The 23656-nt window shown below is 36.4% G+C and overlaps 2 protein-coding genes across 2 annotated transcripts; both read right to left on the reverse strand.

Moving 5' to 3' along the window:
- Positions 1 to 10413: 10413 nt before the first annotated feature.
- LOC107770923 (RING-H2 finger protein ATL54) lies at positions 10414 to 14003 on the reverse strand. The gene is made up of 3 exons (XM_016590250.2): positions 13022 to 14003; positions 12281 to 12738; positions 10414 to 11162 (listed from the first exon to the last, which is right to left on the reverse strand). Exons 1-3 carry the CDS (start codon positions 13721 to 13723, stop codon positions 11081 to 11083), a joined length of 1242 nt encoding a protein of 413 aa, XP_016445736.2. The 5' UTR covers positions 13724 to 14003; the 3' UTR covers positions 10414 to 11080.
- A 2186-nt stretch (positions 14004 to 16189) lies between these two features.
- Positions 16190 to 17477, reverse strand: LOC107770925 (RING-H2 finger protein ATL54-like). Its single transcript, XM_075256780.1, has one exon. It carries the CDS (start codon positions 17199 to 17201, stop codon positions 16542 to 16544), a length of 660 nt encoding a protein of 219 aa, XP_075112881.1. The 5' UTR covers positions 17202 to 17477; the 3' UTR covers positions 16190 to 16541.
- Between the last annotated feature and the right edge of the window lie 6179 nt (positions 17478 to 23656).

Genomic DNA, 23656 nt, shown 5'->3' on the forward strand with positions numbered 1-23656 from the left:
ACTTAATTAGAACTCTATTTCTATTATGTTTTACTAAAGTAACCTTTATATTTATGTATTTAGAGCTATTTACTAAAGTTTTGCTTTGTTTGTTCTTGATCTATGTCTGAATTCAAGGGAGTGATAATTTTCTTTTGGTATACCTGCTGGAAAATCTATATTTGGCATAAATAATGTTCCTTTCCGAGGACTTATATTGGATAAGGATATTGTTGGCCCAAGAAAAGGAGAGTTTTGAAGATTGACAAAGAAACTCAGATATGGATCAGGTCCATCCTAGTGAAACACAAATATGGTTAACTCAAGCATGTAAAATGTACATGAAGGAGATAAACCTAACTTACCAGAAGTGATATCTCCTGATACTGATCGAAAATGTTGCATATTGGATAAGGAGAAAGACTCCTTACTCAAAGAGAACACGACTTAAGAAATGGATAGAGTTAGAGGATGAAATCAACTAGAACTCTTCCACCAAGGAAGAGTAACATTAGTATTCTAGTCAATCTCTATTTACTAACTCCTTAAATATCAGTGTTGTTCTCTTTTGCAGGTAACGCACATAAGCAGAAGTTAAACGTGAATTGAGAGCAAAATAGCAAGGCAATTTTGCAAACAATTTATGTGTGATTTAAGCGTGCAAACCTGGAGCTACTTAAACCAGATAGAAGAACTAGTTCCAAGTGTCTGTCTTTTATTCTAGTTCAATTGTAGTAGGTGGTTTTATATTGTACCTTTCAACTTATCTAGAAGCAATTGTATTAGGTACTCAAAGTCTTCAAGTTAGAGTTAACTTGAAGTTGTCGCAACAGTTGAGACTGTGTGCTACAACGAGATTAGAGTTAGTTCTAGGTTTACGAAAGAGTTTTTGTAAATGCAATTTTTGGCTCAGTGATTTTAGTAGAGAGTTTGGGAAAATCCTACTGGAAAGTAGGTCGTGGTTTTTTCACCTTTTGAGCCAGGTGTTTTCCACGTAAAATCTCTGTGTTCTTTAATTTCTGTACTTATTATTCTGCAACAGTAGTAGTTGGAACACATAGAAGAACCAGATCCTTCTATAATCAGTTTAAGCGAAAAATTGGTCACCACACAAATCACCTCCCCCCTCCCTCTTGTGTGATATTGAAGTATAAAACACATATCAGTAAGGAGCTTATAATCCCTATATCATAATATACGAATTATAAAAACTACACGAGAATTTTGTTTGTTTGCGTTAAAGGAATTCGTTGTCAAGTAAATTTGAGGCATGAGCACACTAGCAAGATGGCTATGAACTTAAACCAGGACACAAAAAACAAAAAAGAAAAGAAACAATTATATATACTTTACAAACAAAAAAGAAATATTATTGATAACTTTTGCCAAAAGCCTTTGGCATTGACAATACATATAAGAGAGATTCTTTTCTCTCTAGCTGATCTCCACTTTTACATCAGCCTCAAACTTCTTATACTATTACACGGCAAACATTGATAAAGTATCCGAGACATTATTAAAGCAATGGGTGAAATTCTTTTTTCTTATTTGCTTTTATGTTTTTCCTTTTGGAAGTAGTAGTATTAATTTTGCTTTTCTATGGGAGTAGGGTGTCTGGGGGAAAGGAAAGGGCAAACTCTCATCTTTATAAGAGTTTTTGAGACACCTAGAATTTTCATATGTTTCACTTGGAAAATTCTCTAAGAAAACAATGGAATTAACTTCACCTTAGAAGAGATGCACTCTGGCTTCTTTTGATCACTAACTGTGTACCGAAAGAAAGAGATCTCATTTGCTCTTTCTCCATTTCTCTGTCCACACAAAAAATTCTCTTAGTATGACTAGGAACCCGGTTCATCATAAGAGAATTAAGCACATAGATATTAGATACCATTTTTGTGGGACAACTATGAGAAAGAATTGATCACTATAAAATTTTGTGCTACTGATAAATAGATTACTGACATATTTACAAAAGCACTGAGTAGAGTAGAATTAGTGATGATTAAGACCACCTAATGGAACCAGTTCAGAATGCACAATGAAATTTTTTTTGACAAAAAAGAAAAAAAAAATTGGTTAGAAAATTGGAAAGTGTGTAAATATTTAGATTAATCTTTGCTCAGTCTCATACTATAACTAGTATACTCTTGTGCCATGTGTTAATATGACTCACTGATCTCTAACAAAATTTTCTGTATTTTGGCAAATTGAGGCATGATCAAGAGGATTCTATGTGAAGAACCTGGTCCATCAGTACTGGTTCATCTGAATAACGAGGTATGTTTTCTACACTCTGCACAATTAGAAATATTAATAATTAATTCATGAGAAGAGTCCTACCCATGTTCAAACATCAGAAAAACCTATCATTTTGAGTTTGAACCAATTCCGTCTCTATTAGAATACTCACAGCATAAAATGCCTAGAATCTTGGGAAGCATAACCGCTCGTTCAACCTGAAATTTCAGGTTGATTGGACTTCTAATTGACTACAAAAATCTGCCATTAGATATTAATTAACCTTCTCTATTTAAAAACCCATCATCGCCATCACTGCCATTCTCATAATTCTCTATTCTTCTCTCTTCCAAAACCCAATTCAGAAATCCTCTTCCAGAATTAGCAAAAATGACCAACCCCTAAGATGACCCATGCACTCCTCCACAACCTACAACCTGTGATTCCTCCACTAATCCTCAACCCAGCACAACCCCCCAACCTAGGAGAAGGCGAGTAAAGATGCTTGCTCACAAAACTGTGGCTACAGGTGTGCTTTCCAAGAAATTAAACACATAGTTGAAGGTCAGTCAAGCCCAAGATTCTGATGATTCTTTCAAGTCTGCGAGTGAGGGGGAAGGAACTGGGTCTTCTGATTCTGAGCAAGCAATATCTGTGCAAAATCCCCCTTCTGAGGTACGTTCTGTTATAGTTGAAAATTTGGACAATCACTTTGCCTTGGTTGGGTCTGTTAGGAATGTGGAAATGCCTGAGTCAAGAAGGAGAGGAGGTAAAAGTAAAAGTGAAAAAGAAAAAGAGAGTGAGGGTGTGAGTAGTGATGATAGGGGAAAAGGGAAAGAAGTGGCTGATTCCTCACCCACCTCTGAAGCGGTTACACTGGCAATCTGTGGAACTGAGCCAGAGAAGGTGGTGGAGAGTAGCAAGAAAATAGGGGAAAGTGGATCAGGGGAGGTTGCTGAAGGGTTGATCAATCTCAGTTCCCATGCAGATGAACCTGGTTCATCAATTGAGGAGACCCTAGCAGACCTTCTGAAGAAAGTGGGAGAAAGCTACAACCCCAAGAAAAGGAGAACCCCAACACCAAAAGCTTCCAGCACTGCAAAAACTACCAAGAAAAGTTAGGCTACTTCTCCAATACTTGTTGAGATTCCTCTACCAAAAGGAAGGGCTACAAGGAGTAAGGTGAAGCAAAGTGAGGATGAGTTACAAAAGGCCATGGTAGAAAGCAAAAAGAAAAGAAAAAGGGAAAGCTAAGGTTGCAGAGCCTGCTGAGGATGTTGATGTGGATGTGATGGACCCGGTCCATCAAGATGAACATGTGATTGTAGATGTGGAGGTTCAGACCTCTAAGCCCAAGAAAACCAAGACTTCTTTGAAGAAGTCTTCATCTGTTTCCAAGGCTGTTGAACCTTCTTCTTTGGCTAAAAGAACAAGGTCTGCTGTGAAAGCCAAACAAGTTACAGTTATTGAGGAAGAAGATTGGAGTGGTAAAGAAGAGGGTGAATCCAATTATGAACAAGATAAGCTGGCCAATTTTGGCAAACGAAGAATTTTGAAGGGTAGACTATTAAAGGATTTGGAGGAACCAGGGATGGTTCGATTGGTTGATGCTCTAGCTGTTCAGGGCTGGAAGAACATGGCCCTTCAGTTGGATGGTAGGCTAGCAAGAAATGAGATCATTAAGTTCATGGCCAATGCAGAGGTCAAGGATGGCAGAGTTACCAGCCAGATGAAAGGGGTTCAAGTGACTTTTGATGCAAAGGAGCTGGGTGAGATCCTTGACATCCCTTTTGAAGGGTATGATGACTACACAAGGCAAAAATGGCCAAGTCTGGACACCCTTCCTACTGTCCTTGCAATCACTAGGAAATTTTGTGATGTCACAGAAGTGAATGAGGCCAAGGTTGTGCATAAGAATGAAATAAAGTCATGCCACAAAGTCTTGTTTGAATTTGTCAACAAGTGCTTGCTGCCCAAGCAGGAAGGAAAACACATTGCTAACTACATGGACTTGGTTTTGATGGAGTGTCTTGAAAGTGGGAGGCAGATCAACTGGCCTGCATTTATTATCAAGCTACTAGACAGGATTATCAATGGCTTCAAGGCCCATGCCACTCCTTATGGGTTTATTCTGACCACTGTTCTTGATCGTTGCAAGGTGCCACTAAAGAAGTGGGAGATGGCCACAAGCAAAGACTATTTTGGAATCAACATTTTGATTGCTTGTGACTATGAGGTTCAATGCTATTCCCAATGAACCTGGTTCATCTAAAGAGACACCTATTAATAGCAAAGTCAGAGCTCTAGTGCAGGAGAGTGGGGAAAAGAATGTTGATATAGCTAGGCTAAATGCTCGTTTAGCAGAGGTTGAATCTGAGAGAGATGCTCTCAGAACTGAGCTCACAAAGGAAAAGGAGAAGAATGATGGCATTCTTCAAGACATGATGCACATTCTCCAAGACAAAACGTAACCCTCTAGTTCTTCCAAGCCTTAATCTCCACAGCCTTCATTTCTTGAACTTTGTTTAGGCCTTTCAGTTACCCAGATTAGGGATTTTTCTTGTTTTGCTCATGTTTTAACTGTTTTTATTTTTTTGTGGATTGTGGTAGAATCATATTCTCTATCAATGAAGTTTACTGTTTTTGCTCGTGTTGGTTGTTTATCTTTCCTTGATAGTTTGAATATGTTTGGTTCATTACTGATGATTAATCCATAATTGCACTTGCAGTTTCCCCAGTGGCCATGAGTAATTTTTAAAATCTGGGAATTACACATTGTTTATGCAACTTTTTGATGATGCCAAAAGGGGGAAAAGATATTGTGCTTTATATTCTAAATAGTGATGTTTATAACCTAATGAACTTGGTCCTTGATGATAAGTGAAAAATTTCTAACTTTGCATTGATGTTGAGTTGAGTTCTGAGGGGGCCTAAGTGAGTGAAAAGCACAGAGTTTGTTATCATCAAAAATGAGGAATTTGTTGGCCCAAGTAAATGAGAGTTTTGAAGATTGACAAAGGAACTCAGAAATGGACCAGGTCCACCTTAGTGAAGCAAAAATATGGTCAACTCAAGCATGTGAGATGCACGTGAAGGAGATAAACCTAACTTACCAGAAGTGATATCTCCTGATCCTGATCGAAAATGTTGTATATTGGATAAGGAGAAAGACTCATTACTCAAAGAGAACACGACTTAAGAAATGGATAAAGTTAGAGGATGAGATCAACTAGAACTCTTCCACCAAGGAAGAGTAGAATCAATATTCTAGTTAATATCTATTTACTAACTCCTTAAATATTAGTGTTGTTCTCTTCTACACGTAACGCACATAAGCAGAAGTTTAACGTGAATTGAGAGCAAACTAGCAAGGCAATTTTGCAAGCAATTTATGTGTGATTCAAGCATGGAAACCTGAAGCTACTTGAACCAGATAGAAGAACCAGTTCCAAGTGCCTGTCTTTTATTTTAGTTTAATTACAATAGGTGGTTTTATATTGTACTTTTTGTGGTCACTACTATGTTAAAACAGAAATTAGAAAACTATTAGAAGAAACTGAAAAGCTGTAAACGATAAGAAATATTCCGAGTCCATAATTACTTTGTGCGTCCTTAAGGAATTTGAACCCCCTCACAAGTTTCCAAGATAATGGATTAAATCCTCCCAGGATGAAACAGAATAAACCTTCCTGCAACAGTGGCAATACAAACTGCATGATACTAACGAACTCAAAGAATGGAGCAAAATCACACTTACGAATTTGAAAGAGAAACTGCGAACTAGAATGCAGGATTTTCAGAAGGAAGTTCTATATTTTTTTTAGTGGCTGAAAAGGAAGACATGCCTCGGAATTTATAGGCAATTGTCGGAAGAGGTGTGATGTATGTTCATAATGTGAACAGATATTTGAAAGGAAGAGGTGTCTGTTCATAAAAGGGAAAACCCACGTTCAGCGTTTTGGATTCCAGTTAATTCTGTTAATGAACTGACTAGCACTTAATTAATTCTTAAATAATTAATTAAATAAACTTCGTCAAAAAAAATTAATCTCATCGATCGATCATTTGACAAATCCAAATCCGAATCCAAATCCAAATCCGAAGCCGAAGCCGAGCCGAGCGACGACGACGACGCGAGGCTTTATTCTCTTCAACTCCTTTTAAGAGCTCTAAGAAGTGATCCTATATTTATACACACAAGTGTAGTTGTCCCTCATCAATGAGGGACAAAGTTCATTTGACAAAGCTCACTTTCAATTTTTCTAAAATTTTCATTTCCCTCCATTTTATTTCCCACCATTTCCCAATTCACACTTCTAGTATTTAAAGCCCAATGGCTTAAAGTCCAACAATCCCCCACATGAATGGGAATGACTGTAACAAGAATGAACATAGATGAAAGCTGTGCGATTTGCAAGTAAGGATTAATTGTATCTGGATAAGTAGGTTTCCCTTTGAATATACTTGGTCAATCGGTAGATTTGATATCTTTGAACCATCGAACTTTAGTGTATACCTAGACAACCATATATCGCACAACCAACCCTTAACCATCTTTTGGTTCTCATTGTTGTGTTTGTTTCAGCCATGAACACCGTCTGGTTTTATAAGTGCATAGAGAATTGGCCTTACAGAATTCTCATTGAAGCGGCTTCCACTTCACACTTACATAGGTGATTCCTAAACATGTAATCCTTTAGATTGACACTATTTGATAAATACCTCATCAAACTTAGGTAATCATTAAAGAACGTGTAAAGTTCTATCCTTGTTACTGAACATTGTCTTCATCACGAGAATGGACCAAAGTTTTTATTTTGACAATGTTGAACCGGTCAATCATAACTTTGTTTGAGCTCCTTGAACCTAGATCTCGGAACAACCAAAATTCTAGGTAGAGTTACCGCCATGTTGACTTGTCCTCGGCCATAGTCTCATTCCCTTAGATGTTTTCTCAACTCCCTCTCTAGTTAAGCCTTTTGTAAGCGGATCCGCCACATTATCCTTTGATCTTACATAATAAATAGTGATAATTCCACTAGAGAGTAATTGTCTAACGGTTTTATGTCTTCATCGTATATGACGAGACTTTCCGTTATACATAACGCTCCATGCCCGTCCTATTGCAGCCTCACTATCGCAATGTATGCATATAGGAGCCAAAGGTTTTGGCCAGAACGGAATGTTTTCTAAGAAATTTCGAAGCCATTCAGCTTCTTTGCCAGCCTTATCCAAAGCTATAAACTCTGATTCCATTGTAGAGCAAGCGATGCACGTCTGTTTGGAAGACTTCCAAGATACTGCTCCTCCACCAACAGTAAAAACATATCCACTTGTGGACTTTGTTTCTATTGAGCCGGTTATCCAATTTGCATCACTATATCCTTCAATAACCGTAGGATATTTATTGTAGTGCAAAGTGTAGTCTTGAGTATATTCCAAATATCCCAGAACTCGTTTCATTGCCACCTAGTGATGTTTGTTGGGATTACTTGTGAATCGACTAAGTTTACTTAATGCACAAGCTATATCAGGACGTGTATAGTTCATAATATACATTAATATTCCCAACACACGAGCATGATCCAATTGAGACGTTCCTTCACCTTTATTCTTTTCAAGATGATGGTTTAAGTCAATTAGAGTTCTTGCACTTCTAAATTCCAAGTGTTGAATTTTTCAAGTACCATTTTCATGTAATGTGATTGAGACAAAGCCAGACCCTGAGGAGTCCTCTGGATTTTAATTCCTAGAATTACATCGGCAACTCCTAAGTCTTTCATATCAAACTTACTAGCAAGCATACGCTTAGTAGCTTGAATGTCGGCAATGTCTTTGCTCATTATTAGCATATCATCAACATATAAGCAAACAATGACTATATGATTTGGAACGTTCTTAATGTAAACACATTTATCACATTCATTAATCTTAAAGCCATTTAACAACATTGTTTGGTCAAATTTCGCATGCCATTGCTTGGGTGCTTGTTTTAGTCCATAAAGGGACTTAACAAGTCGACACAACTTCTTTTCTTTTACTGGAACCGCAAACCCTTCAGGTCGGTTCATGTAAATTTCTTCCTCTAGATCACCATTTAAGAAAGCTGTTTTTTCATCCATTTGATGGATTTGAAGACCATACAAGGCGGCTAACGCTATTAGCAATCTGAATGGATGCAATTCTTGTTACCGGCGAGTATGTGTCAAAATAGTCAAGACCTTCTCGCTATCTAAATCCTTTGACAACAAGTCTTGCCTTGTATTTGTCAATAAGACCATCGTCTTTCATTTTCTTCTTGAAAATCCATTTAGAACCCAAAGTTTTATTACCTGGAGGAAGATCAACCAATTCCCAGGTGTGGTTGCTCAATATAGATTCTATTTCACTATTGACAACCTCTTTCCAATATTGTGCTTCTGAGGAAGACATTGCTTCCTTGAAGGTTCGAGGCTCATTTCTAGTAGGAAAGTCAGAAAATTTGGACCGAATGAAGTAGATGTTCTTTGACGTTTACTTCTTCTCGGATTTTCCTCATTAGGCATACCATCTGTTGTTTCCTCCCGAGGTCGTTTTGACTTTTGGTAGGACAATTCGCTTTCCTTTTTATATGGATAAATAGTTTCAAAGAATTCAGCATTATCTGATTCTATTATTGTATTAACGTGGATCTCAGGATTTTCTGATTTATGAACCATAAAACGATATGCCTTGCTATTGGTTACATATCCAATAAATACACAATCAACCGTTTTTGGACCTATCTTAACCCTTTTAGGTTTAGGAACTTGTACCTTAGCTAAACACCCCCACACTTTGAAGTATTTCAAGCTGGGCTTCCTTCCTTTCCATTTTTCATAAGGAATGGACTGTGTTTTACTATGAGGTACACGGTTTAATTATTCGGTTAGCTGTAAGTATAGCTTTCCCCCACAAGTTCTGTGGTAAACCAGAACTTATCAATAACGCATTCATCATCTCTTTCAACGTTCTATTCTTTCTCTCTGCAATTCCATTAGATTGTGGAGAGTAAGGGGCAGTTATTTGGTGAATAATGTCATTTTCCAAACATATTTCTTCAAAAGGAGATTCATATTCGCCACCCCTATCACTTCTTATCATTTTTATTTTTTTGTTTAGTTGTGTTTCAACTTCACTCTTGTATTGCTTGAAAGCATCAATTGCTTCATCTTTACTATTAAGTAAATAAACATAGCAATATCTCGTACTATCGTTAATAAAAGTAATAAAATACTTTTTCCCACCACGAGATGGTGTTGACTTCATGTCGCAAATATCTGTGTGAATTAAGTCTAAAGGACTTGAATTCCTTTCAACGGACTTATAAGGATGCTTAACATACTTTGATTCCACACATATTTGCTATTTGGAATTAATACAATCGAATTTTGGCAATACTTCCAAATTTATCATTTTTCGCAATGTTTTGAAGTTGATGTGACCTAGGCGTGCATGCCATAAAGTGTTAGACTCAAGTAAGCAAGAAGAAACATTAACTTTATTGATAGGAACTGCTATTACATTTAGCTTAAAAAGGCCCTCATTCAGGTAACCTTTTCCTACATACACATCATTCTTACTTAGTACTACACTATTAGAAATAAAAATACATTTGAATCCATTCTTGACAATAAGTGAGGTAGACACAAGATTCTTGTGAATTTCTGGAACATGGAGAACTTGGTTTAGAGTCACCATTTTTCCCGACATCATCTTCAACGCAATCTTGCCAATTCCTTAAATTGTGGCTGTAGATGAATTTCCCATGAAAATTGTCTTGTCGGGTCCTGCGGGGGTATAGGAAGAAAATAACTCCTTGTTAGCACAAACATGACGGGTGGCTCCAGAATCAATCCACCATTCTTTAGGATTTCCTATCAAGTTGCATTCAGACATCATGGCACACAAGTCCTCCATTTCTTCAACATTTTCAACCATGTTAGCTTGATTCTTCTTCTTCTTCTTCTTCTTCTTCTTCTTCTTCTTCTTCTTCTTCTTCTTCTTCTTCTTCTTCTTCTTCTTCTTCTTCTTCTTCTTCTTCTTCTTCTTCTTCTTCTTTTGTACATCATTCTTTGGTGCACGACAGTCCACGACCTTATGCCCAGACTTTCCACAGTTGTGGCAATTACCCTTGAACTTTTTCTTGCTTGGGTAATTCTTTGGTCCAGAAGCCTTCTTTCTCTTCTTATTTTGTGGCGCCTCCTCAATAGTGTTAGCCCTTATTATTGTCGAGTTCCCACGTGACTTCTTTTCAGCATTTTTGTTGTCTTCTTCTATCCTCAAACGAACAATCAAATCTTCAAGTGTCATCTCCTTACGCTTGTGTTTTAGATAGTTCTTAAAGTCCTTCCACAACGGAGGTAACTTCTCACTGAAAGCGGCGACTTGAAAGGCCTCATTTATGATCATACCTTCAGCAAGGAGGTCATGCACAATGACTTGTAATTCTTGGACTTGAGTTATGACCGACCTAGTGTCAACCATCTTGAAATCCAAAAACCTTGCAGCTAAGTCCGGCATCCTCAGTCTTGTACTTCTTCTCAAGCACATTCCATAACGCTTTTGAAGTTTCTATGACACTATAGACATTGTACAAGCTATCTTCCAAACAACTCAAAATGTAGTTTTTGCATAAGAAATCAGAATGTTTCCATGCTTCAGTTACAACAAATCGTTTGTCATCCGGAGTGCCTTCAGCCACGACCGGAGGATCCTCCTTGATGAATCGCTGCAAACTCAATGTAGTAAGATAGAAGAGCATCTTCATTTGCCAACGTTTGAAGTCAATACCGGAAAACTTTCCGGGTTTTTCTGCTGGTGCCATAGCATGAGCAGGAGTTTAACGGCTCGACGAGGCAGCAACACTCGTAACAGTAGCACCCGTTCCATTAGCATTAGTTTGGTCCTCATTTGCCATTTTTCTGTAAAGTTGGCAACAAACAGAACTTTTCAAATTAGTGAAGGTTTTATATCTTCAAACTGAATACCAAACCAAACATTCAAAAATAAACGGTAAAGTTTATTATATTCTTCAAACCGTATTCAAATTTAATACCCCGGTAAAGTTTTTATGTTCTTTAAACCGGAGTAAAAAATATATCGGAGTAGAAAGCACCAAGGCTTTAGTCTCCAAACCAGTATACAAAATATAGGTAACAGTTCAATATAGATTTCAACACAAAAACGTTAATTTAAAATTCCTTAAGCTTGTGGTCGCTATTGTGTTAAAACAGAAATTAGAAAACTATTAGAAGAAACTGAAAAGCTATAAACGATAGGAAATACTCCGAGTCCACAATTTCCTTGTGCGTCCTTAAGGAATTTTAACCCTCTCACAAGTTGCCAAGATAATGGATTAAATCCTCTCAGGATGAAACATAATAAACCTTTCTGCAACAGTGGCAATAAAAACTGCAGGATACCAACGAACTCAAAGAACGGAGCAAAATCACACTTACGAATTTGAAAGAGAAACTGCGAAGTAGAATGCAGGATTTTCAGAAAGAAGTACTATATTTTTTTCAGTGTCTGAAAAGGAAGCCATGCCTCGAAATTTATAGACAATTGTCGTAAATTTGAGGCATGAACACACTAGCAAGATGGCTATGAACTTAAACCAGGACACAAAAAACAAAAAAGAAAAGAAACAATTATATATACTTTACAAACAAAAAAGAAATATTATTGATAACTTTTGCCAAAAGCCTTTGGCATTGACAATACATATAAGAGAGATTCTTTTCTCTCTAGCTGATCTCCACTTTTACATCAGCCTCAAACTTCTTATACTATTACACGGCAAACATTGATAAAGTATCCGAGACATTATTAAAGCAATGGGTGAAATTCTTTTTTCTTATTTGCTTTTATGTTTTTCCTTTTGGAAGTAGTAGTATTAATTTTGCTTTTCTATGGGAGTAGGGTGTCTGGGGGAAAGGAAAGGGCAACCTCTCATCTTTATAAGAGTTTTTGAGACACCTAGAATTTTCATATGTTTCACTTGGAAAATTCTCTAAGAAAACAATGGAATTAACTTCACCTTAGAAGAGCTGCACTCTGGCTTCTTTTGATCACTAACTGTGTACTGAAAGAAAGAGATCTCATTTGCTCTTTCTCCATTTCTCTGTCCACACAAAAAGTTCTCTTTTCTGCTGAGCTCTGATTACCATCAAAACTACTCTGTGACACAGATGTACCCATCTCTGAGTCATTTACCTCAAGTGAATTTTGATCAGTGGATTGTTCTCTTGAAGAATTTGCATCAGTATAAGCAATACGTGTCATAAAAGCTGTAGATAAAGATTCCGAAGAAGCTGGTATTCTTGATTCACAGAATTCACCTAACTCTCCTTCATTACCATTCCCCACATCTTCCTTGGAATTTCCACTAACATCCATACTACTTATATCCGCTGAATCATCTTCATTTTCAATCTCAATCCTTAATTCTGCCGCATTCTCTGAACGAGTTTCTTCGTCATGTCTCAGCCCTACGTTCTGAATATAGACATAATTAAGTAAATAAGAGTATATATATTGTAACATGTTAAATGTATAGAGGAGCGATCACACACTTCAAAATGGTATTTGAATAGATTGAGATTTTTAGTTTTAGTCTTACTTCCGTCCATTATCAACAATAATTTTCATGTACTTAACCCGTAAAAAAAATCAAGCTATATATAAAGTTTGTGTTAAAGACATAATTAAATAAATAAATAGTATGTTATGCCAAACAACTTAAGCTGTTTGATGGAATATTCATACACTTCATGCATACCTGTTCAGACGACGGTGATGGCGCGGTTGTGGCGATGACAATGCCGGCGCGGCACATAGGACAATTGGTGTGAGATCTAAGCCAAGTGTCAATACAAGGTATATGAAAAGCATGGTTACACTTGGGCAAAATTCTAAGAGTTTCATCTTCTTGAAATTCACTCAAGCAAACAGAACAATCTGTTCCTTCAACTAGTCCTTCACCTCTTTTATACTTGCAAATCGTGATAGCGCTAATAACTGATGGCTGAAGACCCACTGTTCTAATATACCATATAGGATGATCCACCATTGGTCCATGAAAATCTTCATCAACAATATCACTAAACTCCTCTTCTTCTTCCTCCTGCTGCTGCCTTTGTGACAAAATTCTTGAGTTGCGGAATCTGTAAACAATAAAGCAACAAAATACGAAGAAAGAAGTGGCTAAAAACGAAATGAGAATGATCAAGAAGATGGAAATAGTGGTTTTATGTGGAGACGGAGGAAGAAGAATTTTTGGTGTGAAAAAATTAGGTGGTAGTGGTGGTTGGATTTCTGAAAACAGAGGAAAAGAACAATTTGGGTAGCAAATGTATAGACATGAAAGTGGACAAATTTCAGAAGGATTCTGTTTTGGGTTGCAATAATAGCTGCTACAAGTTTTGCCTGTGGAATTCAAGTCAAGAGATTCAAAGATTAGCTTTCGATGATGGAAAGCCATGGCCGCAGCTAATTGTTTAACAAGAGATGTGAAGAAATGTATAGTTAGCTGCAGCCTTGTTTTAATTTTGGGTGAAAGAGAAAATAGAGCATCTTACGAAATTGTATGGAGCAGCCTAGTTTCTAACGAAATTGTAACATGATGAGTTCCTATTTGTTTTGTCTTTCCTTCTTTTTTTTCTTCTGTTTTTGCATTTCTGTGTTTGTTCTTATTTGACTATTAGGTAGCCTAGTATACTAGGCGGCTGCTGATTGTTAGGAGCGATTTACAGTTGCTATTATATTTTCCTGCTTGTCCTACCAAACCTAAAGTGGATCATGGCAAATTGGACAATTATTGCTTTAATGAAGACCTCATGATGGCAAGGCAAATAGTCAACTGCTCAGGATATTATATTATCGTGATTTTACGTACAGCGTTATTAACTTATACTCCTCCGTTTCGTATTAATTGTGGTATGTCTATTCCAAAACAAATGATACATTTCTAAATTTGAAAAAAAATTAATTTTAAATTCTTTTATTTTACCCATTTACCCTTAATGAGAAGCTTTTATAGCCACACAAATGTCATGGCCCCACAATTCTTTTACTCTTAAGCTTTTAAGACTACAAGTTTCAAAAGTCTTCTTCTTTTTTCTTAAACTCCGTGCCGAGTCAAACTACCTCATTTAATATGAAACGGAGGGAGTATTCACTATCAGTAATTCTTATTAGAAGAAAAAAATAAATGACAGTGATTAAAAAATTCCGCCATGAATTTTTTTAACTAATTAGAAAGCATTAAAATGAAAAAAAAAAGGAAAACAAAAAATTATTATCTGACTCTAAAAATTTGACCTTCCTACTATTTGAATTTTCTAAGCAAGTTACACATAGTTTAGTTAATTGAATGAAATAAATAATAATTACCTAGCACCAAAATTTTTTAACTTTAATAAGACAGAAAGTAATTTTATGACTTTTTACTATTACAATGAGTAAAGAATACCTGCATAAATTAATAATATTATATTTGTATAAACTGTAGTCTCGTATCACTATTGATCAGTTAAACATTTCATGCTCCGTAGCAGACTATGTTAAGAAAAAAGGAATATAGGAGCAAACTGAATTAATCTATTTTTATTTTGGGCACAAGATACTATTGGAAAAGTAGGCGTTTCTTGTAAATGCCAACATGCGTTTCGTGTAATCTATTTTTATTTTGGGAACAAGATACTACTGTCAATATATCACGTTATATATTGCTTTTTCTTAAAATTTCCCAACGAATATTTGACTTATGCATTCTTACTTGCATTTTAGAATGTAGGATTTACGTATTATTACTTGCTAGAAATTGCTTAGAATTTTGTATATCCTCAAGGAAGAGAGAGTTGGCCAACAGAAAGGGGCGCTTGTAAATCTTCATCATTCATTCATTGGGTTGCTTTATTTTGGGGTAATACATGTGTTTCCTTTCTCCCCCTCTTGCTTGTCTTTTTTTAAGCATATATCTACCGTGGTTTGATCCTAAATACACTCTACATCTTCTAAGAGGATATTTACATAGTGAAAACAAGAAATTCATTCTTTTTCGCGAGGATTCTCAACCATCAATAATTCAGGTCGTGGGATTCTAAAATGCAGTCCGGTTGGCTTAGCTGATAAACATTACGTGCTGAAAAACACTTGTAAGTGCTGAAGCTGATTTAAAAAATAAACAGTTACGTATTTGGATAAAAGTGCTGAAATTAATAATAAGCAGCTAAAGAATTGGGTATACGAAGAGTTTTATTTAAAAAAAAAGTATTTTAGGGATAAAATAGTAAATATTTTGGTTAAACCTAAAGTGCTTATAAGCTGAAATTTAATAAGTTATGGGAGACCAACTTATGTCTTTTGTCTTATTTTTGACTTATAAGCACTTTTAATTTTATCAAACGCGTAGATAAGCCAAAAAGTGCCTATAAGCCAGTTTAACCAGCTTATAAGCTTAGCCAAACACCCTCTAATTATCTTCAAAAACTCCCACAAATTCAAAATTTATTTTGTGGCGATTGCCGTGGAGGTTTTAAAAAATAGTCACAATAATGCTCATGGCAAAGATAAACTATGACACTTCTAGATATTGCCACAATTTTTTTTAGGGGTCAAAAACCGTCACAATTTGACCAATTCTCTAGTTCCGTTAGGGGAGATCTATAAGTTTCCGAAACTAGTTTACTTGAAATCGATGAGTGATGTTTATACATTTGTACTGCGAGAAACAGACCTCTTTGCCTCTTAATGCATTATTCTTTCAAAGAAAGACTTCCCCTAATTTGCTTCACAAACAAAAACTCTTTTGATACAGAACGAAACCCATCTTTGATTCGTTTACTTCAATTGATTCCTCACCCAAATTTTCATCAGCGGATGTTCTCCCTAAAGAATTTGCAGGCAGAAGCACGACTCATTGAAGTAGTAGATAAAGATTCCTAAAACCATTAACCAAATAGAAATAACACCATATAATTAAGAAAATAAACAACTTAAGTATATGGTTTTTCCATGCAAACACATGTGCTTTGTCAATGGACATAATTAAAAAGATAAAAGTGCTTTCTCTAGCATGCTTAAACTTTTAATTAATAAGATGATCACACTTCCACATGGTATCATATCATAACAAATAAAAGTTTTGAAATCGGATCTCAATATCATCCACTAGCAAAACGAAAAAATTTTCACATACTTGGCTCATAAAAATAGAATCAGATCTGCACGTAAAGAGCATGTTAGTAAAGAGCATGTTGATGACATAATTAATTAAATAAAAATACATTTTCGTTAACTTAAACTTTTATATAAGATGGTCGGGCACTCCAACAGTTAAACAATACCTGTTCAAGGACAATGCCGGTACGGCACATGGGGCAATTGGTGTGTGATCTAAGCCAAGTGTCAATACAAAGTATGTGAAAAGTATGGCTGCACTTAGGCAAAATCCTAAGACTTTCATCGTCTTGAAACTCAGTCAAGCAAACAGAGCACTCTGTTCCTTCAATTAGTCCTTCACCTCTTTTATACTTGCAAATCGTGATAGCACTAACAACTGATGGCTGAAGACCCACTGTTCTAATATCACTGGCCTCTTCTTCTTCTGCTATTACTACTGTTAGCTGCTGCGGTTGTGAAGGAGTTCTTAAGTTACCGAATCTGTAAACGACGAAGCCACAAAATATGATGATAGCGGTAGCTACGACTGAAACTAAAATGATCAAGAAGATGGAAATGGTTGGCTTTTGTGGAGGAACTTCGGTGGAGAAACTTGGTGGTGGTGTCGGCGGCTGGATTTCTGAAAGCAGACAAATGCTGGGGCAAATAGCAAAACATGACAGTGGACAACCTGCAGAATAATACTCCTTTGAGTTGCAGTAATAGCTGCTACAACTTTTGTCGGTGGAACTATCAAGAGTTTCAAATATGAGATTTCGATGATGGAAAGAAGCCATGGCTGATTGTTTAGAGAGAGGTGGGAGCCGCCTTGTCTCAATTTTGCGTGAAAGATAATATAGTATAATGCATCTTAATTATCAGCATAGTATTTAACGAAATAGTATCATGACAGTACAGATGAATATTTTTTTTCTTCTTTTTCTCTTCTTTTCATTTACTATTTGTTTCTTCTTATTTAACTTTAAGGAAAACCTAGTATGCTAAGAGGCTGACTGTGACCGGTTTACCAAGCTACCATTTCCACATACTTGGCTGCTTTTTTGCCTTTTTCTTTCCTTTGTCTTTTTTGGTTGCTGCTCGACTTTGGAGTATACGTTTTGAAGCTGAGTTCTACTTTTTTCTTCTTGCTGCATATATAAATGTGTTTGGGTTGTTTGTCCTAACACTGATCATTGCTCTACAACTAGGTCCTTCACTTCTTTGATAGAATTTTATTTCTTAATTTTCTAAGATAACTAGTGGTTTGGCTCTGGATTTAATTAGTATCGAAACTCACCACTAGAAAACTGTCAAAAAATATCCAAGAAAATTGACCGGAATCGATCGGAAATATAGGAAAACCGACCGATTTTAATTCGTTGAAAAAACAGTGGTCGCTAACGTGTGGCAACCGAAGACGGTCGCAATTTTCGACCGAAGCCGATCGGTTAATTCAACTAAAGTTTGACCAGACCGAAATTGGTCGGAATCATTAAAAAATAAATAAATAAATAGGTTATTTTTGGTCAGTAGTTTCAATTTTCTGCAGATTGCACATTGAAATAACCGATCAAAATCGGTCGGAAGTCGGTCAGTTTTCTCAGGAAAAACCTGGCAGAATATGGCTGCTTTTAAGCTACACCATCTGCTAGTTATAACCAATAACCATCATATAACGGTAGCATTACCTTGCTGCCATTCAACCACAATTAACCAACAATAATCAATTAACCAACAACAACAACAATTAACCAATGCCTACCATAACAACAACGCTAATAACAACCACAACAATAATGACAACCACAACAACAACAATACAAATGTTCAATAACAAAATAATATCAACAATACAATTATTATTCAAAACTATTCCAACTAAATATTTAAAAGTTCAAGACTTTGTTTAGCAATACACGCCATTCAAGGAGTGTTTTATACTGCATCATCTCCACCTTAACTACTAGAAGCTTCATCATCGCCATGGTTCGAAGGATCACGACGAGAAGGATTAGCATCTGGGGAAGACTCACGAGACCGGAGGATGGGGAAAGCACCACTAGCAAGAAGACTGGCTAGCTAACCTTGAAGGATATTAAATTGTTGGTCCCTCTTTTCTAGCTGACCTTGAAGGCTATCTAATTGTTTATCTCTCTTTTCTTTTCTAGCCTTTGCCTCTTGAAGCTCTGCTGACAGCTTTGAGATCTTCTTCTCCACAGCCGAGAGAATCGACCTATCAAATGCCTCGCCCCAGGAGGAAGTCCTTATACCTTGCAATCCAGCCTTGTAGCGCCGAAATGATCTCTCTAGAAGGCCGTATTTTATCCCTTTTTAGGACCACCGACAACATCCAACCATATCTTCTGTGATTTTTCTTCTGAAATGGAATGTTGCTCACGTTGCTCATTCGGTGGAAAGCTCTGACTGTACTCCTCCACAATAGTCTTGTAACGACCCTTTATTTAGAAGATAGAATATTATGAATTATATAATATTATAAACATTAATTTCAAGTTATAGTAGTTATGAAACTTACATATGTAGTCTCCGTCTGATCCTCGACCTATCTATTTGGATCTATCAGTGCCTTTTTCTTTCGGATGTGAGTCTTCGTGAAGAACTCATTGTGAGTCATCTTCATCTCATATTGTTTTCCTACAAATATAATAAAATATGTTAACTAAATTAAAATATATAAATATAGTTCGATAAAAATATATTTAACTATTTTAAGGAATTACCAGTAGTCTCCTCGCAGTCCTCATGCTCCTTGCACCCACATAAAGCCACGTTTCTCAAATGCTCGAGCCTTCTTTCCTTGTTCACTCCTCTCTCGAATTTTTCAGTGGTCCACTACCTCAGCAGATCCTCCCATAAATGCGGTAGAACCCATGAAGGCTTCTTCCTCTTCTTCCGAGCAAAACAGAAGGAGTCAGATAGTCTCTTACGGCATTTGAACTCAAAATTTGCAAGAATGGCATAGTTGTCTTGATCCTCCAAGGCACACTTAGTCTGCAAATGAAGTGTGTAATGTTAGATGAAAATATTATTAATATAATACTTTAATAGATAAGAATGGTACTAATACCTTAAATTGGTTTAAAATTTGCTCCACGAGCTCCGGTGGAAAATCACTCCAAGTCATATAGGGTGCATCATACAACCGGCCAAGAGCTTCAGTGATTATCTTTATAGTCTGATGAGTAGGTATGAACCTGCAACATAGCAATTACATTAATTAAACAAGACTAGCTATTATAATTTAGCAAAAATAAAGAAATAGTAAATAAATCTTACCCATTGCCTGTAGGCCTGATGATCATCCTATGATAACGGTCATACCGCACTTCCTCTGGATCATCATCCTTCGATGTATCTGAAGCATACGTAGAAGGGGAGGCATCTAGCTCAATATACTATCCCGAAGGTAAAGTCTAGAAATGCTAGGAGACGAACTCCGTGTAGAGGGAGACAAGGTCGCTAATGAAGATGGATACGATCTAGAACCCTGTTGCGATCCAAACCACTGTTGCGATCCGGGCAGCTGTAATCTAGATGGATGTGATCCAGATGGTGGTGAAGCAAATAGAGAAAATGACTGGTGTATCACCACATGGCCCTCTGAATACTGATTTGGTGTACCCATATAACTATATGCAAGATCATGTGGAGGAAGCGGGGTATAGCCCTGTGGTAGAGAATGGTAAGGATACTGCTGGGAGGGCGAATGGTAGGTAGTCTGATGAGTAGATGGATGTGGTAGAAAAGATGTGTGCCTAGAAGATTAATGCCGACCATCAGCAGCAGAGGGATACAAGTGTGGAGAGGAAGGAAGCATGGGTGTAGCATTATCCTCATGATCAATAGGCCTCTTATCTTTCCTAGACCTACCTCGACCCCTAAAGGTCATCTGCATAAATTAAAGAAAATATTAGAATTGAGAATATAAATCTATATAAGTTGAGAGCACTTGAAAAATCTAACATGCTATTTGTCTTCGAAGTGTCCTTCCTCGTCCAAAAATTCTTCCTCTTCACTTATTTCATTTTCATCAGGTGATTCTCCGTCCTCATTTTCTATGATTGTTATTTCCTCTATTTCAACTTCTTCTAATATTCGTTGAGGATGCTCCAAGTCATTTTCTAACTGATCATCCACCATTTGGTTAACACTTGAGGTATCGTTTTGGTAAGTAACATCTAGCACATTCTCAACTTCCACCCTACCAACAGGCTTAGTTTTAATCAACGAATCAGTCATATCCCTCCGCAACGGATATGGAGCATAATAGACTTACCTAATTTTTTCTGCAATTATAAAAGGATCATAGCGATCATATTGCCTCTTTTTATTAACCTAAATTATGTTGTACTGCGAGTGTATATTTGTACCTCTTATAGATATTGGGTCAAACCACTTACATCGGAAAAATATAATCTTCTTATTTGGCCAACCTGAATATGATAATTTTAGAATCTCTTTGATCATATCATAATAATTATTTTCCCCATCATGGTTGCCTTTACCACCTTTGACACACACCCTAATGTTATTGCTTTTTTTTTTTATACTTGGAACATTCCTCGGTGTGAAATTTATAATCATTCACAAAATACATAAACATAGTTGCAACTGTAGGTGTAGGTCCCCAAGATATATCTTTCAAAAATTGATTAACACTGTTATTTGGATTATTGACCTACATGTAGTGTTAAATAAATCACAAGTGAGCAATTTAGCAACACATGATTTGAAGCTGATTTGTACTCCATACTAATTAGGCCCTTTTTTGATCGATCTTTAGAACCTCGGCCTGATTGATTGAATATGGACATTGATGGATATAATGGATCATTCTCAATCACGATATTTTTCCGATTAGGACTATTTCTAGCACATGACACATGACTGTCAAAGTAGTAAGAATAAAAATGAGCAATTTTCTTTGCAAGATAGGTTTCGCATATGGATCCTTCAATCATATTCCTCTGTTTAACAAATCATTTACACTTGCTAATAGTCCTGCACATTGTCATATTAGACGATAATGCTAAAGAAAATTACAAGAATAAATCAAGGTTTGATCATTACCTCTCGAATGAATACATCCACCTGCATTGAACCAGCCCTCCAAGTTGCGCCTCGTGTACAAGGTGAATTGGAAGGTGTTCCATCACATTAATGAAACCACATGGAAAAATCCTTTCTAGCTTATTAATGATTATAGGAATGTTCCGATTCATTTGAAATATGTTTTCTTCCCTTAATGTGGTAGAATATAAGTCTTTGAAGAACAAACTTATCTTTATGATGGGTTTCCATATATTCTCAAGCAAACCACAAATTGCAATAGGGACTGAAGTTTCCATGAAGATATGGCAGTCATGCCTTTTCATATGAGTCAGCTTTCCTTCAACCATATCGTCACATTTTTCTAGGTTCAAAGCATAGCCCTCAAGCTTCTTTAGGTTTGTAACCCACTCACAAATCTATCGGCTTTATTCCAAAGTGAATGTGTAGCTGACCTTGAACACCTTACCATTGTTCGCAAACTGCAAATGTAATTCAGGTCACCTGTAATCTTGTAAGTCCAGTCTAGCCTTCAGTGTTATCTTTTGTCTTATTCTTATCATCCATCATTGTGTTGAACAAATTGTCAAAATAGTTCTTCTTAATATGAATGCCATCAAGATTGTGTCTAAGAAGATTATCATTCCAATATGGTAACTCCCAAAATATGCTCTATTTTGTCCAGTTATGAGCAATACCATATCCAGGAAATCTAGAAGGTGGGGCCTCGGTAACTTTAGTGAAGTTCTAAACTCTCTCCCAAATTTTCTCACCAGACAAAATTGGAGATGGAAAATCATGTTCAACTGTATTCTTTTTGGATGCATTCTTTATCCTTCTGAACTCATGATCAACTCGCAAGAACTGACGATGACAATCGAACCATGACTGCTTTCGGCCATGTCTTAAAGTGAATGCTTTACCATTTTCCATGAAATAAGGACATGCTAAATTTCCAGCAGTCATCTACCCAAATAATATTCCATACACAGAAAAATCATTAATGGTCCATATTAAATTAGCACGCAAGTTGAAATTTTGCTTAGTTGATATGTCATATATCTCAACTACACAACTATTTTTGCTCATCAATCAGTGGTTGCAAATATACATCAATCAAACTCTTTGGAGTGTAGGGACCAGGAATAACATAATTTTAAAAAATATATAAACTAGTCTTGCACATTTCAGTAGGAAGATTATACGACGTAATAAAGACTGGCCAGCATGAATATGGTGTTGCAGAAGCAAAAAATAGCGTGAAACCATCTGCATGCAAACCCAACAGAACATTCTTCATTTCACTGTCATAATATGGATACGTCATATAAAAATGCTTCTAAGCTTCCCCATATGAAGGATGACACATAAACCAGACGACCTTCTATTTTCATAGTGCCATCTCATATGAGGAGTGGAACTCATCGATGTGTACAACCTCTTTAATCTAGGAATAAGAGGTAAATAATTCATCGACTTCACAACAACCTTCTTCCCACTGGAAACCCGCTTAAAATGAAATTTTTCACAAATTTACAACTTTCTAAATCTGCATCTCCCTTGTAATAACATGCAACCATCTTCATACTAATCGATTCTCATAGACGAGAGTTCTAACTTAGAAACCAATATTTTAGCCTTATAGAAATCCTCAGGAATGTTGAAAGTTGGGTCAACTAGTTCACTCATAAGGCCAATGAAAGAATCCATTCCCGTTTGAGAAATATTGATATCTGATTTGATACTTAATAATTTAACCACAACAGACAACTTAGAGTGCATACTCCCTTCACTTAGTAGACAACTAGTTGCCTCTAACTATTCATAAAAATATTTTGCCTCTTCGTTAGGAGTTTGTTCAACACTTTCATGGGGTTCAAACTCTAAGTGCATCCCAAAAGCATCCACAACCATTTCATGGTATCTAGGATGTTGAACAATATTCTCCACCGACCTACTACTTTCACCAACAACTACGTTATGAAATATACCATCACTACCATCAACCTCTCCATGACTAGTCCATATAAAATAATTATCCATAAATCCCTTTCTAAAAAATGAGTCGTAACATCCTCCAAATCCAAAAAAATTCAAACACTTGCACTTCGTACGAGGACACCTAATCATCCCTCCAATCCGAAACAGTTTAAGTGAAATGGCATGTCTAATAAATTCCTCA

The sequence above is a fragment of the Nicotiana tabacum genome, chromosome 7 (genome assembly GCF_000715075.1).
Source record: "Nicotiana tabacum cultivar K326 chromosome 7, ASM71507v2, whole genome shotgun sequence".
Lineage (NCBI taxonomy): Eukaryota > Viridiplantae > Streptophyta > Magnoliopsida > Solanales > Solanaceae > Nicotiana > Nicotiana tabacum.